Genomic DNA, 18,813 nt, shown 5'->3' with positions numbered 1-18,813 from the left:
GCCTGAAAGTCAGCGGCCTTACTGTTGAACTTATTGATTTATTGGCATTGCTAAAACGTGATACAGCGAGGACGAGAGGGAGAATGAAGGCGGCTGATAATCAAGACGTTCTACAATAGGTTCATGGAAAGGAAAGCCTTACACGAGATTATGAAAATTGATAATCAAGCACAAATAGAGACGAAAGTTGCGGCATGAGAGAGTTCTTCATTTGATCGATTCTGCTGAAAGTCAGATGAAAGCGAAAGCCTTACTGTTGAACTTATTGATTTATTGGCTTTAGTCATTACGTGTGTGTCATAAAATAATTCAGGCTCAGGCGATGGTCTGTCTCTGCAGTTTTTATGACCATCACTTGATGGGAACGTTCTCTTTGACGATGGTACCGAGGTCATTTATCCTTACGGCCTGTAAAGCACTGGGTTACTTCTTGGAACAGCAAGCATTTCATGCAGAGTAGAAATTTGATACTGATGGAAGTCGCGTGCGATTAAAAAGGTTTCCACGACTACTTACACGCACTGTGTTAAAGTGATTATAATCATACACACACACGTATATATAATATATATATATATATATATATATATATATATATATATATATATATATATATATATATATATATATATATATATCCTCTTATATAGAGAGAGAGAGAGAGAGAGAGAGAGAGAGAGAGAGAGAGAGAGAGAGAGAGAGAGAGAGAGAGAGAGAGAGAGAGAGAGAGAGAGCTTTTGTATCTTATACACGCATGACCTTTTTTTTCTTATTCAATAATATTTAGCCACAAATATAATTTAACATCGAATTCACAATACCTTGAGAATAACTTACACACAAGGGGGAAACATAATTTATAAAATTTATAAGTGCATCAGTCAGGCCAGGATTCGAACTTGTGCCTTTGCTTTCATACAGTGATAATTAATAGACTGACTATGCGGCTGTCAAGAGAGGTGCAAGTTGATATCGATTCTGCTGTACATATTCTTGGTGAATTCCGATTCTGTACCTGGAATCGATATCTGCCACGCTCCACCACGATAGCTGATTGCTAAGTTCGGCTAATTATGAGATTTGTCGCTTATACAAACGTGACTTTCTTAAATTTACTAGTACTGAGCCACGAATATAAATTAATATAGCATTCATTATATTTTGGGAATAACTTACACCCAAGGAAATTGTAAATGACAAGTGCATTTGCTCCGGGTAGCATACGAACTGGACCTTTATTGTAGACTTTGACCATTCATCTATCAAGAGAGATATGAGTATAAAAATGTCATGTGTATATAAGTGACAAATCTACTAATTAGCAAAGTGCTACAAACTACTAGGTAACCATCATGGTTGATAACGATTTCAAGTACAGATCCTGAATTCGAAAGGAATATGTATAGCAAAGTTAATATCAGCTTAAATCTCTCTTAACAGCCGAATGGTCAAAGTCTGCTATTTGTCATTATACCTAAATCAAAATTCCATGTTCGAATCCTTTGGTGTAAGGTATTCCCAAGGCATAGTGAATTCGATATTTTATTATATTTGTAGTTTATATGTATATACTGTATATGTATATATACAGATATATATGTATGTATATATATACATATATATATATACTTATATATTTATATATACATATATAGTGTGTATGAGTTTGTATGTATACACAATATATATATATATATATATATATATACACACACACACACATATATATATATATATATATATATATATATATATATATATATATATATATATTGAAACTGCACACACTATATATGTATATATGTATATATATATATAATATATATATATATATATATATATATATGTGTGTGTGTGTGTGTGTGTGTGTGTTTGTGTGTATAGTGTGTGTAAAAAGGAGTATGTATTTTGTTGTGTGCAGAGAAATATTAAAGAAACAGGGCAGCATTCACGCAAGATAAATAATCAAAAAAGAAAATAGAGAGGACAGTGTTTTTTCTGTTGACATTTATATCCAATTTCGATATTGATTGTTGTTATCTGTACCTAACTATCGATTAAATGGATTCTTTCACTGTATTTCATGAGCTTCCATGACATTTAATGTAGGGTCTCCTCTGAGTTCTCCTCAACGTAAGTACTTTATTGGCTTTCACAGTCCCATTTTAACCGTGTGCCTTGCTCAGAGTAATTTTATGGTGTTGTCACAAGTTTCATTAATGGCTATAGGAGGCTATGTACCAGCTTTTTCAGTGGAAGGATACTCATCCAAGTGATGACCAGGTCAAATTCTGCGTAGGCTCATTACCCTAGAAACCAGGGTTGCGAACCAACAGAACTTTTGTCTCCCTTTTTTCAGTCTTAGAGGCAGTCCACTTTGGTCCCTGGTCAGACTAAGGGGCTCCCAGGGGAGCCCAGTGGCCTCAGCTCTACAGAATAGGTCTCCTCCTGGGTTTATTTGGGATCCCAGGACACAAGTTTGAATGAGGGGCACTCCTCTCGAATTTTCAACAGAAGCCAAAAAGAACCTCAGGAACTGGAAAGGCGAAATGTGAAATGGTGATATTTAGACCTTGAAAAATTCCATTACTTTCTGTTAAAGGTCTGGCAGAATAAGCACATAGTTATCTCAGTCTGAACAATAAGAGACATAACATGTCATAAAATTCAACGGCACCCTAACGGGCTCACACTACTAAATTGTCTTTGCAAATAAAAATGACAGTTATTATCAGCATTGTTTTTTGATAAGTCTATCACTTCAAGAGAGCTCTAAGGTTGAAACCTCCAATCGTTATCTGATGATAAGGGCCTTAAAAAATGCATCAAAACTCTTTAATGAAACTGTCAGGTGATAACGACAACAGCCAGATGGTGGATAGACAAACAAACAAAAACAAAGCGAGTAAACAACACAACAAAAGAAACATCCTCTCTCTAATATATCAAATACAAAAGAGATTTAACTAGATCGCACCCAGAGCGCATCATTTCGTCAAGACCTGAAAGAAAAAAAAATCCTGGATCCGCATCTTTGTTCGGATTTATCTAAAAATCTAAGGAACTCTTTCATGTCCGATAGACAACTTGAAATTTCATTGGAACTCATCTATACAGTTTTCAGATATCTTGGGTAAACACACACACACACACACACACACAATACAGGCACTGGTGTATATAAAATTTCCATTTGATAACTCGGTCGTAGGACACATTTATCGTCAGCTGAGAGAGAGAGAGAGAGAGAGAGAGGGGGGGGGGGTTCCACAGCATCTCATAAAGTTTAGAGATATTAATTCAGCGAATTAGAAAGATTCATATGACTAAAATAGCTGAGCCATGACTTAATGTCTAATTCTGCTTCGTTCGATTCCGAGAAATGAATGAAATCATCTTGCCTTTCGGCAGCACGTGACATTTGACGGATGGGTGCATATTAGGATATTTGCTTGCTACAAATAATGGTGTTTTAAGAAAACGCTTTGAAAGTGAAGTGTGTAAGATTTCTGCTTATAGAGTTCAGTGATTTATACTAAATAACTAACTAGCTAAAGAATATTAGATATATGTAAAACACACACACACTCCATATATATATATATATATATATATATATATATATATATATATATATATATATATATATATATATATATATATATCCTCACACACACAACTTACACACACACACACACACACACACACATATATATATATATATATATATATATATATATATATATATATATATATATATATTCTCACCCATATAACTTTTATTTCCCGGGAGGGAGATGCAAACAAAGAGTAAGGCCTTACGTTTTCTTAGCACGTCTTTGAAGGTGAGGTTACTAGACCATTGCCCTTTTAGCTTGACTCTATTAGAACCTGCTACCCGTTCACAGCTGGGTGAACTGGTAGATGGTAGGTCGGGGAGGAATCCATGGACCTAGTAAATACGATCTGAGAACTGTACCACGGTTATTGCAACTCAAGAAGGTGGGGGCAGTTGGGGCCACATCTTTATATATATATATATATAATATATATCTTATATATATATATATATATATATATATATATATATAAATATATATATATATATATATATATATATATATATATATGTATATATTTATATATACTGTATATATATATTTATGTATATTATATATATAATAGTGTGTGTGTATTTATGTATGTACAATCAGTCAGTCTGTCAATAAAGTCTTTGCATCAAGCCGAGGAGGATGAAGAAAGAGAGTCTTGCATCGCCGCGGGGGATGAGAGAGAGAGAGAGAGAGAGAGAGAGAGAGAGAGAGAGAGAGAGAGAGAGAGGTGGCTTTAATAATTAGCGTTGCTCGTCGTATAGTCGACCTTTATAAAACCTGTGTTCCGCTGCATAGATTTAAAATCGCGGGCAGAGCTTAAAGAACGTTCTGGTCAGACATGATTTACCAATCAGAAATCTTGGTTTTGCTCTGGTCCCAGTCAAGACTCCACAGGTGGAAGGGATAATTGCAGACCTGTTCGCTGATGTTATTCAAGAAATAGTTCATTCTCAAACGTTTTCATGCTTTCTATCTCTCTTTTATATGAGTGTGTGTGTGTTAATACAAGCTCATGCATCTTGTACAAGTTTAACAGATTTCTATATTGTTATAATGGTACGAAGTACTTATAAATGCCTGCGTACTCTGTTACATAGTATAACGTTGTCAATAATCACAAACACACTGAATTCACATTTAAAAAATAGGCTTCCCTTTAGTTGCTTTGTAATACGTCAAACCCCCAACGTGACGTCAGTGATATACCCATAATAATTTTTTTTTGTAAATAATGAAAGGTGTTCTGTACTGAAAACAAATTGTGCTGTCATTTAGTTATTTGTATGATATTGGTGTGAAAGTAAGCATAACATCATATGACATCAAGAAAACAGAGATACATTAATAACTAGGCAACTGTCCATCATACAAACAGTGGTCAGAACCATCTGACTAATCATCGTGGAATCTATGCAGAAATCGAATTTGCACAAAAACTAGGTCGAACGACAAAACCGAAAACTGCATTTTCACTGTGATAAAGGTGGAATGATAAAGTGAACTTCACCCATATACCGAACTGACAACTCGTACTAAAAAAAAAAAAAAATATTGACTGTAGACTAACAGTCGCCACCTTACGAACTGGGGGGATTGACCGCCAGTCAATCTAAAACTTACAAGCACCACCCATCACAATGCCATAATGTTTCTCTGGCGACCGGAGTTCACTTGCTGTACGTCACACACACACACAAACACTACAAGACCAAAGTTCTCTCTCTCTCTCCCCCCGTGCGTTTGAACGTGGAGGCAGGCAGGCAGTGCGGTGCTCACGGAACTAATACATTAAGGACGAGTGGAGCGCTGCTCTTTATGCCATCGCTCGGTTTGTCGTCACGGTCAGCTCTCGACAATTGGCCTGGAAACGTTTATAACGGACACGTCATTGACGCATGCGCCGTGGCTCGATTCGCTTTCGACGGTAATGGAATGTTTGATGTGTGTGATTCATGTGTAAAGGTTAAATGTACGGCTGTACATTTACTACTAACATTATTATTTTTTTCGTGTTTACTAATAAATAGCATGTTTAAGTAGTAATTACATGGTTTTGGTATTATTATTATTATTATTATTATTATTATCATTATTATTATAATTACTACAGCTGAGCAGTTATTCAAGTGACTCAGCCAAATGGCACTTCATCTAACTGCAGTGAGGAAACGAAGTACGGGCTACGAATATATATTATATACTGTATATATTACTTTGTGTAAAACGGAGGGTGTTAAAAAGACACATGCTGTATTATAAAAAATATTCACACACTTTTACCATTCCAACAGAAAAAAGCCTCTGAGACATTTTCTGTAATTCGTGTAGGAATCGCACTGGAAGGCGGCTAGAGCACGATTAAATTATATCGATGTTTATCGACATGTAATTGGTCACTTCGTTTTTGTCTTCCTCCCTAAGACTATTATACAAACAGAAAACGATAAACGTCGATTAGCACATACTTTTCTTTTTTATATATTTTTCTACTACTGCGTGTTTTCGCCCCACAACCCCATCTCTAAGCTAATGAGTTAACCAATCATGCTTCCATTCTATAAAGTCTATAAAGACTTTCTAACTTTTAGCGGGGAGGAAGAGCCAAAGCTAACTCAAGGACGGCTACAATATACTTATGAAATGAGCGTGTGATCGCATAGAATAATAATAATAATACATAATACACATAATAATAATAATAATAGTAATACACAATAATAAAGAAACTCTCTTTCAAACAAACTTCATTAAAAGAACGGCCGTCTGATGCCGTTGAGTTTATATTGAAGTTTCTCTGTCTCTCGAATGCTACAGAAAAGCCATTGGAAAGATTGAGAAACTGAAATATAAAACCAGTGGCATCCAGACGGCCATTCTTTGTAATAATAATAATAATAATAATAATAATAATAATAATAATAATAATAATAATAATACTATTATTTTCCTTAGATCTCAGCGCAGCACCAAAGAGCAATGTTCTCGTAGAGATGCTGATCAGTTTACTCACCGGTTCAGTCAGGTTTACGTAAAGGGCGTTTCAGCGCTCTGGACGTATTTCCATAAAAAATAAATCGTGTTATTTAGAACACCTTTCCAAATGCCTTCAGAGAATTTCACTGAGTTTTAAGAGGAGGACTGTACAGTTCATTATGTCCAGATATACATAGCGGCACACAAACCAAGGTTGGAAACTCACCGTTTTTAGATAAACGCACTACCAAACTAACTAGTTACTCTTACATATAGCTGTAGATAAACGCGGGGGCGGCACACAGATCTACGCTAAAACCCGCACCGGTAGACCTTATCAGATAAGACTTATCACTTGGAAATCCTTTCAGCCTTCTAAGACGAGGGGAAATTATGTTAAAGAGTAAAGGAAACATTACCGCTCATTATTTTTCACATCTTTATAAGTTTTGAGAAGCCGTAAGAAATGGTTTTCTTTGATGTATTAATGGCATTGAGTAATCCCTTTCTGGGTTGCTGTTAAGGTAAAATTCAATCTGATATGCTGGTTTGTAAACTTAACCAGGATAAGAGTAGTGTTGAGTGTAGGATTAATATTAAACGGCCGTAAAACCTGCAACAAGCTTTGGCTGTCTGGTGCAAGTTTTAAATGAATCACAAGAAGGACAGGAAGCCAACAAAGTAAGAGTAATTTCTCCTTATCTACCCTTATCCCTTTTATTTCTTCTTTATTCATCCTCTCTTTCCATGCTACTCTAACTTGGTTCATACAGCATTTTACCACTATCTGTTAGGTTTTGGGGATCTTTCCTAGGTAGTCATTCCCAAGGGTTTTCGGGCGTCTTTATCTAGGAGTAATATTTTTGGGGGTTCATTATCTTTATGATATTTACAGTCTTTTGTTCATGTTTTTACCGTCATCCCAACGGCCTTGTACTAAACACGCCTCAAAAGTGGATACATACCGGGTTAAATCCCTCGGGGGTCACTATCTAGGAAAGATCCGGTCTTGGTGTAATCTACTGCTGCTTGCACCGTACTGTCAAGTTTGTTGCAATTTCCAGGAAATTTTTCAAGACGGGGACGTCAACACTACGTTTACCCCTCTTCTGCTATTCGGGCTTTGGGTCTGGCATTGATAGGAAGACTCCTTTTCCCGCCACAAATGAGAAAACTAATTTTTCAATCGTTGACTTGATTTTTTTTTTATTTCCGGTTTCTGCATTTATCTGCTTCTCTCAGTCTCTCACTTATTAGCCTTTCAATTTTATATCACTAAGTAACAGAAAACAGTATTACATGTTTGTTATCATATTTTTCTTGTAATGCACATCCCAACTAGGTACCATTGAATCTTGCAAATGTATGCTTTTATTATAATGTATTGCAAAGCCCATTCTAAAGACTTTAGGTTTGACTTATTTATTAAAAATATCACAGAGCAGAGGAAGGGCAATGTTTTGTTTCCGAAATACTACAAGAGCGATAAAGATACAAGTCTCTTTATACAGAATTTCTCATCTTTCAAGATACGGGCGGTAACGGAAGAGTGACTGAGGAAGCAATGAAGTTATTTGCCCGGCTTCAGATGTCAAAGGGTCCTTCAGATTCAGAGACCAGCTTCGTTTAACAAGGAGTCCACTGTTATATCTGGTCTCTGCTCAATCTAAGGACAGGGTGCACTGGTGTTTCGATCTAGTCGCGCTGCCTAAGGCAGTAATTTGCACATATAGCATAGCTTGCTACCACCCTTCTGTCCATGGGTCAAATTCTCTTGGCTCTTGATGTAGTTTAAAAACTTAGGAATGATGTTTAAAAAGTTGTTTCAAGATAATCGGTAAGAAAACAAGAAAAAATAGAGAGAGGGGTGGTAGAATCGAATTAGCTTAAAGAGTTTAATGAAGATGAAAAGTCGAGTGAAGGAGGCATGACAATTCATGGATTTCTTTGAGTTAATTGTCGTCATAATTAGTGTCCTGGACGATGGAAATACCAGAAATTTAGCTCTCTCTCTCTCTCTCTCTCTCTCTCTCTCTCTCTCTCTCTCTCTCTCTAATATATATATATATATATATATATATATATATATATATATATATATATATATATATATATACACATACATATACAGATACATATACATATACATATACATACATATAATAAATACATGCACACACACATATAAGTATAATTTGGATTTACAGAATAATTGCTGTGCGGGAAATAAACTACTCAAATTGTGTTGAACTCTCAAGGCAGCTGTTGAAGAAACAAGGAAAGATGCGTCATCCTTCCCTCTGGTGATATTTACGTATGTACAAATACAATAATGCGACAATACTACAGAAAAAGCAATGGATATTGACTGCAAGATATTATTGACACGTGTTCAGTGTGCAATTACGAATGTGCACTATTATGCTCTTCAGATGGTCGGTGCCGATAAGGTAGTGACAATAACCACCGCTTTTTTATACAAACAAATACGCCAAGACCCGGCGACGCACGGATATCTTGATGATCGTGGACCACTGCCGTGGAGATCGCGTCCCTGCGACTGAGTGAGTGAGTTAGTGCCTTTTGCTGCGGCCGAAAGCAAGCGCGAAACCGGTTCCAGCAAGCAATCGATATGCTACGTCACCTGACGATATTATGCATGTCACCATTTCAAAAGCTAACTAACATTTCCCGAATTTCTCTCTCTCTCTCTCCTCTCTCTCTCTCTCTCTCTCTCTCTCTCTCTCTCTCTCTCTCTCTCTCTCTCGTCTACTATGATAGAGCAGAAGTATAACGTCTGCAAATAAAATAAAAATGGAAATGAAAGGGAAGATGAGTACGTCATGGTACCATTTCGAAAAGTAACTTTTATTATTTATTTATTTTTGTTTCGTCTACCAAGAGAATGCAGATAGCAACTGCGAGAAAAAGTGAGGTTAGTGGTGGGGGCACGGGGGGAGGGGGGAGGGGAGGGAAGTATAGGTTGGAAATAAAAGTATCGCAAAATATTTGCCACATCTTTCATCAAACTGAAATGTAGGTCGACGATATCAAAAACGGGAATTTAGAGACGTACCCATCGTAATGGTCGTCCATTAGTTAGTGTATTTTCAGTATATGAATGACGATGCATCGTTCTTTGAACACTGGAGTATATATTATGCCTCTTGGGATGACATAAATGATACTGTAAAATTTGACTAACAATTACCATGTACTTAACATCCGACTGATAGAAATACTCTGTGATTATGTGAAACTCTTTGTATACAATAATAGAAACACACACACACACATATATGTGTGTGTGTAAGGTATGTTGTATATATATATATATATATATATATATATATATATATATATATATATATATATATATATATATATATATATATATATACCCGGTATATATAATATATATATATATGTATGTGTATGTGTGTGTGTGTGTGTGTGTTTTATATATGTGTATATATATATATGGTGTGTGTGTGTGTGTGTATATATATATATATATATATGTGTATATATAGGTATATTATATAATATATATATATATATATATATATATATATATATATATATATATATATATTATATAATATATATAGATCAGAAATGAGAGGCAACAAAGCCAACTCTTATTTATGAAGTGAGGTAGCTTTTTAAATGAATAGGTAAAGAAATAGTTGAGCGGAAATGAAGCAGCCTCTGTTACTGAAGGAAATCGCAGAAGATTGCTAGGACTTTTAGTGTGTTATTAATAAAAATACCAAAATTTTAGCTGCTGAGTGTCGGCCACAGATCAGAAAGGCATCAGTTATCAGTTTTCCTTTGCTACGGCTGACCTGCCTCTTCACTGGTAAACATCTTGCCTTAGGAAACAAGGCCGGGACAAAAAATTCGGAGATTTCCGAAGCAAAGAAGAAGGTGATTGTGTCAGAACCAGGGGCTAAAATTTTTTAAATATCTTTTTTAGTAGCAATCCACCATCAAAGGACATGCGGCCTGACATACGCCCAAGGAAGGTAATCGAAAACAAAATTGGTTTTATGTGGCAGAAAGAGCAGTAACATTATTAGGTTATATGTGAAATTTAAAGAAAAAATTGGAAAGAGTTATGAGTAGAGGACAGAAGAGAATTCATTCCCAATGGAACAGACGCAAGTTCACGTTCTCTTTTGTATTAAAGACGTTTCATGATACCCCATGTAGGTACAGCACGTTCATTATACATGGTAAACGTAGTTTTACTACATAAACCATTCAGACTGAATTGTATGAGTGTTCGCATTCAACCCACATTTCAATTGAAAGGATTTTGCTAAACGATGGAATTTAGGCAACATCAGCATAGTGTCAGCCCACCCTCCTTTGATGTAGGTTGTCATATATCAGTGACATAATTGAAAATCATCACTTCGAACACTGTTAGTGTCACGAATGTCGGTTACTGAAAGGACTTGAATATTACTGATTGAAAGTAAAATTAATAACATTTAATTCTTTCCTCAGTGAATTTCGAGAAAATAAAAAAAATTAAAAGAATTTAAGAAAACTTAGACTGATTAGCTGTTACTAGAAACTCATCGTAAAGTTATAATTACTTAACAAAACCGTCCAAACAAACAAGCATCTGTAGTTGCAAAGTTAAAAGTTTCAAGAACTTAAAGAGGCGGACATCCACATAATTAGGTTTTTTTTTTTTAAATGCTGATTTACATTTTGAACCAGAAAACTTTTAGTTGGAAAAGAGAGAGTCAAGCAGACACTCAGGAACTTCCAGGTAATTTTCTTTTTTTACTTTTGACAATTGCATGACACTAGAGGAAGACTGTTGTGAATTTTATTTCTTCTCCTCCCCCCAGTAATAATAATAATAATAATAATAATAATAATAATAATAATAATAATAATAATAATAATAATAATAATAAGAGCAATGCTAGATTAGGTTTTTACCGAGTATCATCTATGTTTGTTAGCTCGTTACTTTAGGATTATGGAAGTATAATTTTAATAATTACGGTCAAGCTTAGGAAACACACTTAGGTTTTCTCCGTATGGGGTTGGTGTCGTCAGTGTGCCTCACACGGTGCGCAGTAGCCATTAATTAAGGTTCTTGACAGCGTCCCTTCTTCCTCCAGCTTCAATCCCTTTCATTCCTTTTGCTCTACTTCATTCATATTTACTTTCTTCTCTCTTACTTTCCACCCTCTCCTGACAATTGTTTCATAGGGCAACAGCGAGGTTTCCCTCATCTTACACCTTTCAAACCTTTCAGTTTTCTGTAAAAGAAAACTATTTTGCCGGCTTTCTCTGTCCGTTCGCCCTCAGATCTTAAAAATTACTGAGGCTAGAGGGCTGCAAATTGGTATGTTGATCATCCACCCTCCAATCATCAAACATAAGAAATTTCAGCCCTCTAGCCTTAGTTGTTTTTATTTTATGTAAGGTTAAAGGTAGCCGTAATCGTGCATCTGGGAACGATATAGGACAGGCCACCACCGGACCGTGATTAAAGATTTATGGGCCGCGGCCCATACAGTATTATACCGAGACCACCGAAAGATAGATTTATTTTCGGTGCCTTGATTATACGCTGTACAGAAAACTCGATTGCGCTGAAGAAACTTCGGCGCATTTTTTACTTGTTTACTCTCAATTTCCCTTTCGGCGCTGAATACCTTACAGGACCCAGCTCTTGATCTTTGGCCTAAATTTTATATTTCATTCCTTTCCATATTTAGGTTTTACCATTTTACCGTAGAGTTGCTCTGTTTAATCCTTAAAATGTTCATGATACATAGACTATGTGACAAACGGAAATCTCCTGCCCCCAGTGCACTAGAACTCGACTCAAGTTATCTTGACTATAAATTTAAAAGCACTTAATTCACTGGCAAGTTATCTTGACCATTAATTCGAAAGCACTTTATTCATTGGCAAGTTATCATGGCCATAAATTTAAAAGCACTCAATTTACTGGTTGTCGATGGATTGGAATGTATCTACAGTATATTCCGTTCTTGCTTGTACGTGTGTGAGTGAGGGTAAGGGAATAACTGATTGCGCTGACAATGATGGTGCTTTGTCATTTTTTTTTCCTTGGTCCTATTCATTATCTAATGAAGATCAAGAATAACGTTAAGTGTAAAAGGAACAATAACAATATAACTCAACATTAAGCGTTGACAGTTTTATCATCAGTGTTGCTGTCAAAAGCATTATTTTTGTATTGATAAAAAACTTTGACACGTCTGTTGCACCCTTTTTCTATTTATCAGTAGCAATAGAAATATAGAAATGCCGAAAGAATGATAGCATTGTGATAATTTCAAAGTAAACTTTAAAGAGAGAGAGAGAGAGAGAGAGAGAGAGAGAGAGAGAGAGAGAGAATGGTTGGATATGTCAAAGCGACAGTGTTCTATTTCAAGTTCGTACACTGCATTGTAGAGAGACCAAAAACATGTTGAATCTGATTCCGAAACAGGAATTCTCATATTTGGTCACAGTACGGTACGATGTACTAACTCGTTTAATAACGACACAGGATTTATATCATCACAAATACGCTTAAAGGCTTGTTTAGACGTTAACTCTGCTTCTGGTTCGTCAAAACAGAGAATCCCGAATAAGCGGTTTAAATCTACCGTAGACAATGCGCTGTATTTTAGGACATGCTTTCCAGAGTTCACTCTACTTCATGAAATGCCCTTTAAGTGAGCTATAAATGAGAGCAAGGACGATAAGTGCCTAGTTGTAGCGTTTTTACCCAAAGAAAATCAAGGAAGTCACCAGAGTTAGCAGTTCTTCATTGGCAGGGTGGGTAGCGCTCTCGGCTAGGACGCTGTTGGCCCAGCGCTCGACTCTCCGACCGGCCAATGAAGAATTAAGAGTACTTATTTCAGATAGGAAATTCATTTCGTTATAATGTGGTTCGGATTCACAATAAGCTGTAGGTCCCTGCTGCTTACAACCAGTTGGTTCTAATACGTAAAATAAATCTAATCCTTCGGGCCAGCCCTAGAAAGCTGTTAATCAGCTCAGTGGTCTGGTTAAATCCAAGATAAACTAGCTTTTAACCAGAGTTAGCTTTGATAAAAGGAAACACGTTTTAGATTTCCTTACTAGCTTCCATTCCACAAAGTTGTTTTTGGCCAGTATTTGGATGGGTGACTGCCAATGAAGTCCACTGGGACCGGTAATTGGTCACAGCGAGGCAAAAAAAAAAAATAAAAAAGATAAACGTTAATGAGGAATGGATTCCTAGACTCGTTTTATCCCATATTCATTAAGGATCAATCCATAATTTGGCATTCGCCCCAAAATAGAGCCAATTTTCTGTGAGTATGCGTTCAAGTACAGCTTTGCTTGAGCGCATTATGTTATTTTTATAATGTCTCTAATCGTCATTATCATTGCCTTGATTTTTTTTCCGCTGTACTGATTGATTTTTGGATGGATCTGAGTAGGTATTAGGGAACGGGACAAATTTTCGTAAACGAGAGAGAGAGAGAGAGAGAGAGAGAGAGAGAGAGAGAGAGAGAGAGAGAGAGAGAGAGAGAGAGAGAGGGAGAATTGTTCTTTTTTCCATGAATGTGTGCAGGAAGGATAATTTATGTTTATAGTAAAATTCTAGCATTTTTAGTTTTTGAAATTAGTCATTTCATGTCTCCAAAAATCATTTGCAAATTACAAAACGTTAAGGTTTCAGAGGACAACGCCGAGGAAAGCCTTTTACTCGTGGGTGAAATGAAAAATCCGATGCTGTAACCTTTATTTGTCGAAAACTCGATCAAGACTTGGCTTCTCAACCCTTTTTATTTTTTCCCAGTAGGCAGGAGACCACCAACTTAAATTAGGACAGTGAATGATCAGACCATCACCCCTAAAGCCCTTTAACTTAACACTGAATATAAAGTGGTAAAATGTTTCGACTTCAGTGTACAGTGGTACTACAATTTGAACTGCCCAGCTGAAATTGTTGTAAAGAATCATTTGTGTAGTTGATTCATAATGTCATGCTACGGAGGAGTGAAAAAGTAGTCCTTGCTGAAAAACCCTGGATTAGGTGTTTTATTATTAAAAATTTGGCTTCCGATCCCTTTCTCTTGAAATTAAAGAGGAATTGGCCAACTTCGATACTTACTGTTTAAAAGCCGTTTTATATCAGTATGAACATCAGCATATTTTTATAATGCAGGCATGTTGAGCAACAACCTAAGCATGCAAAAACATAAATTTGTACCCAGTGTACTTGGAAAACATAATTCCTAGTTGAAAATAATAAATTTAGACTAAGTTCAAGCGAACAGAATTTAGATTTAAAGTGAAGTTATTGGGAATAATTTTTTGCTTGAAATACTTGTAACACGAAACAAATTATCAGTTTAGTTTTTCATGAGAGAGAGAGGAGAGAGAGAGAGAGAGAGAGAGAGAGAGAGAGAGAGAGAGAGAGAGAGATGAAGCTGGAGGAAGGTGAACTAAGCTCCTTTTTTGACCGACCCGTTCTGAAATGTGCTCGAAATCTGTTTATTTTACGCCTCTTGTTTGTTTTATATATTAGATTTATTTTTATGCCCTTAAGGAAATGAGAAATTAAGGGCTGAGATTATAATGCATAGAGGATGAAGTTGTTTGTTATACGCGCTGTGTAACTGCCTCTGGCTAAACCATTTCGCGTGAAATTTTGTGTTTGTCTTAAAGTGTTTCGACGGATCTCCAGAACACTATTTCATACTGCGTTGTCTGAACATTTTCAGCTGATTAGCAAAAGGGCGGAACTCTTTAGGTAAACTATCATTCAGAATACACTTGCAGTTTTAGTAGAAATACCAGTATAGAGTTTGTATTCACTATGAATCCATACATAATATATGCGGATACAGGCAGTGAGTGTGCGCGCAATACACGCACACACACACACACACACACACACACAAAGATTTATCTGTAACCGTGATTCTTTCTAGAAGGTGGCAACAAATTACCTGCGTAGGAATACTTCTCTCTGAATCGAAGTGTACCTTGGTAGGCATCTGCTAATAGCCTGGAAAGGCAACGAATTACTGTTTTTAGTTTTCATGAAACTATATTAACAGGTGTATTACACATGTAATGGCAATAACGACTGCATCAGTAGTGAGTTTTTAAATTTTATTTTCACATGCGAGTTATCAATTACAAGTTAGCAAAAATGAATACATAAATTAAAGGGAAGAAAATAATATACCGGGTGTTTCGAAATTAGAGCCCCCCCCCTCCACAGAACAAATGGAAAGTACATTATTTTAAGTTTCTGTTAAGCTATTTTTCATTTTACATTTCTTGTATCTTCAGACTGAGTGATGGAGTTAGATACAGCCATGGCTAACGACTCGGAGGAAATCAGATGGATTGACTGAATCCGAGCTATAACCTTCAGAGAGGCCAGGGATGCTGGCGCATCCGTCATTTCACATTCCCTAGATAGTTAAATACATTCAAAGAGATGAATCCTTTGTTAAAAGAACCTGGAACAAAAATCCATATGACTGTCAATGCAAAAGAGTAGAATCTTGGAGGCCTGAAGTCCTTTCTCAGGAGTCAAAAGACATCATAGCTGAAGCAGTGGGTAGACCAAGAAAGTCTTTACGTAAATTGGCGCTTGTACTAGAAACAAAAATGGAAAAGAAGAGAAGTTATAGTGCTGTATATCTTGAGTTGAAAAAATCTGGTATCAAGCCATTTCATGTTATCAGCAAGCCCAACATCACTCAGCAACAGAGAGAAGACCGTGCATGGTTTTGTGGTTCATTTGTTAAAGATTGGGATGAAGCGACTTTCTCCATGTTGCCGCATCGATGAATTTTCATTTACACACAGTCAGGAAGCCAAATCATAAAAATTACATCATTTGGGCTGCAAATTGAATGATATCAAGCGATGACGTGCGCTATCTCCAAGTTGTGAAATTTCCTGGATATTTGGGAATTTTCATTTCTGACAAACGGTTAATGTGGAACATCAAAGAAAAGGACAGTCATGGAATGGCAATACTTCAGAGAAACTGTGCTTACTGGTGAGTATTTCCTTTCCTCAAAGATCCTGAAAATGTGTTATCTGTTGAAGAAGTCACATTTTTGCATGATAAGGCACCATGTTTCAAGGCTCTTCAGGCACAGGAGCTGCTTCCCGAAACAGTGGTATCGATTTCTTCTCGTCAAGTGAATTTCAGGTACTCCCAAACTCTTAATGTGTGTGAAAACATTGTAGTATCTTAAAGGGATCGTGTTGAAGCGCGCACAGTGAACTATGATGGTATGCACCAAGCCTCAACGACCTGCGAGGAGGTGACCGGAAGTGCTCAGAAATAGAGCTTGAGTCTCAGCTTTTTCCGATTTGCTGAAATCATACCCTCAAGAATGCAGGCTGTGGTACAGGCAGATGGAGGCCACAAATATTAAATACTCAGAGAGAAACTTAAATAAATACCTGTTCTGAATTACTTTTGTTTTGTCCATATCAATTTTAGTTTTATGCTGTAGAGGGGGCGGGCCTCTAATTTCGAAACACCCTGTATATACAAAAACGTTGGGAATGCATTGTCGCCATTAGCGTATGAGACCAATAGAATAAGGAATTAAGCTGTAGTAAGGGAGTCGTGATAACTTACCTACTCTTACGTTGTTGGCTCTCGTATCTCATATTGGTTCATTACCGCTTCCATCAGAGGAGCTGTTTCAGTAAAAACTTGGTTCTTAAACTGCGTTCCTCCATCCTCTTTTATCTAGTATTGGGACCGACATGATTGTATAAACTTTATGGCAAATATCCAAACTGAGGTGAAATAACATATCGTAATATAGACTGAGATTTCGAATAAGGGAAATGCTATTCCTTCATGAAACATCAATTACATAAAAGACCCAGGGAATAAATTGGGTTCACGTTACCAATTTAAGAGCGCACGCTTTCAGCGGCAGACTACGCCATGGCGGAATCCATTACCTTAATTCAAGCACGATTAAAAAGGGCTGGATGGAGAGAGAGACAGGGAGAAGAGAGAGAGAGTGAGAGAGCATCCAGAATTTCGACGCCTGCGTGTTGATGTTGGTTGAGAAATGCGGAAATGTCTAGGCAAAAGAAATTCTTGTATATATATATATATATATATATATATATATATATATATATATATATATATATCTTCTCTTCTCTTTCTTTAATAATATATAGCAATATTGTGTGTGTGTGTGTGTGTGTGTGTATATGTATGTATGTATGTGTGCATGTATGCATGTACACATAATGGAGCTTTGGAAAGTCATTCTGTTTTCTATCCATTTATTAAGAAGCCGACGTTTCGTATCGCTTGATACATTTTCCAGGCTGAAATAGCGATTAAAATCAACAGTATTTGCGCATAAAAGCTAAGATATATACGCATTACATACTTATTTACACCATATTAGCAGTTAAAAATCAGAACAAGGGGAAAATGCCAAAAGCAGAGGCAAGAAGCACAAAACAAACTACCCACAATGGTGGCGTAAAGCAGACTAACAAGAAATGCAGAACAGGAGGGGGAGAGAGAGACGGGGCGAAGGGAGCACAGACACAGAGGCTAAAAACAAGAGCAAACTATGCAATGAACAGTTGGGTTGATGCTGATTGGTGATTGAGGGTAGGGACAGTCGATTTGATCATTATAGATTCGAGGGTGGCCAGTTCCTCCATACTTCGTGTTCTTCCAACAATACTAAAGTCCTTGGCGCCTATATGTGTTTTGCAGGTCTTGCAATGGCTTCTCACATTCGACTGATCAGGATTAGATAGTCGACTAATTGAGCCTCCGAGGTCATATAAGGCGAGAGACAGGTGACCTCGGCCTCAGGACCCTTCCGGTAGCAGACCGACACACATCCCCTTGTATGGTCCTTATTGGGCTGAACCCCGCCACGTGGTCATCTTTCGACCACCCAGTCACAATAAACTCATCCCTCCATCCCTGGTGAAATTTCGACGAGGCTCTCCATCGCTCCGTTATAAGGTAAAGCCCTGAGTCGAGGTTATTTCAAACAGTCACGTATCTTTAATCTTTCTCGGCACTTTCATTTTCTTTTCTGAAGTGCGAGTTTTCACACAGACCTGACTCACTTAGCTCAGTGTGAATTTTAACGCAAGCACATCGTAACAGAGTCGAGTTATCTTGGCATCATACGTGCAACCCTCGATTCTCCCG

General features: G+C 36.8%; 2 protein-coding genes across 2 annotated transcripts in view; one reads left to right on the top strand and one right to left on the bottom strand.

The window, feature by feature from the left end:
- Positions 1-5,396, bottom strand: part of LOC136845931 (mannosylglucosyl-3-phosphoglycerate phosphatase) — a 108,962-nt gene extending 103,566 nt beyond the window's left edge. Inside the window, exon 1 of the mRNA XM_067116432.1 lies at positions 5,235-5,396. Coding sequence (XP_066972533.1) covers positions 5,235-5,247 — 13 coding nt within the window. The 5' untranslated portion in view covers positions 5,248-5,396. The remainder of the gene's footprint in view (positions 1-5,234) is intronic.
- The window catches only part of LOC136842905 (kynurenine/alpha-aminoadipate aminotransferase, mitochondrial-like), a 654,775-nt gene that overhangs the window by 130,625 nt on the left and 505,337 nt on the right, over positions 1-18,813 (top strand). The window lies entirely within an intron of this gene.

The sequence above is a fragment of the Macrobrachium rosenbergii genome, chromosome 2 (genome assembly GCF_040412425.1).
Source record: "Macrobrachium rosenbergii isolate ZJJX-2024 chromosome 2, ASM4041242v1, whole genome shotgun sequence".
Lineage (NCBI taxonomy): Eukaryota > Metazoa > Arthropoda > Malacostraca > Decapoda > Palaemonidae > Macrobrachium > Macrobrachium rosenbergii.
This window is presented reverse-complemented; position numbering and strand designations above follow the sequence as displayed.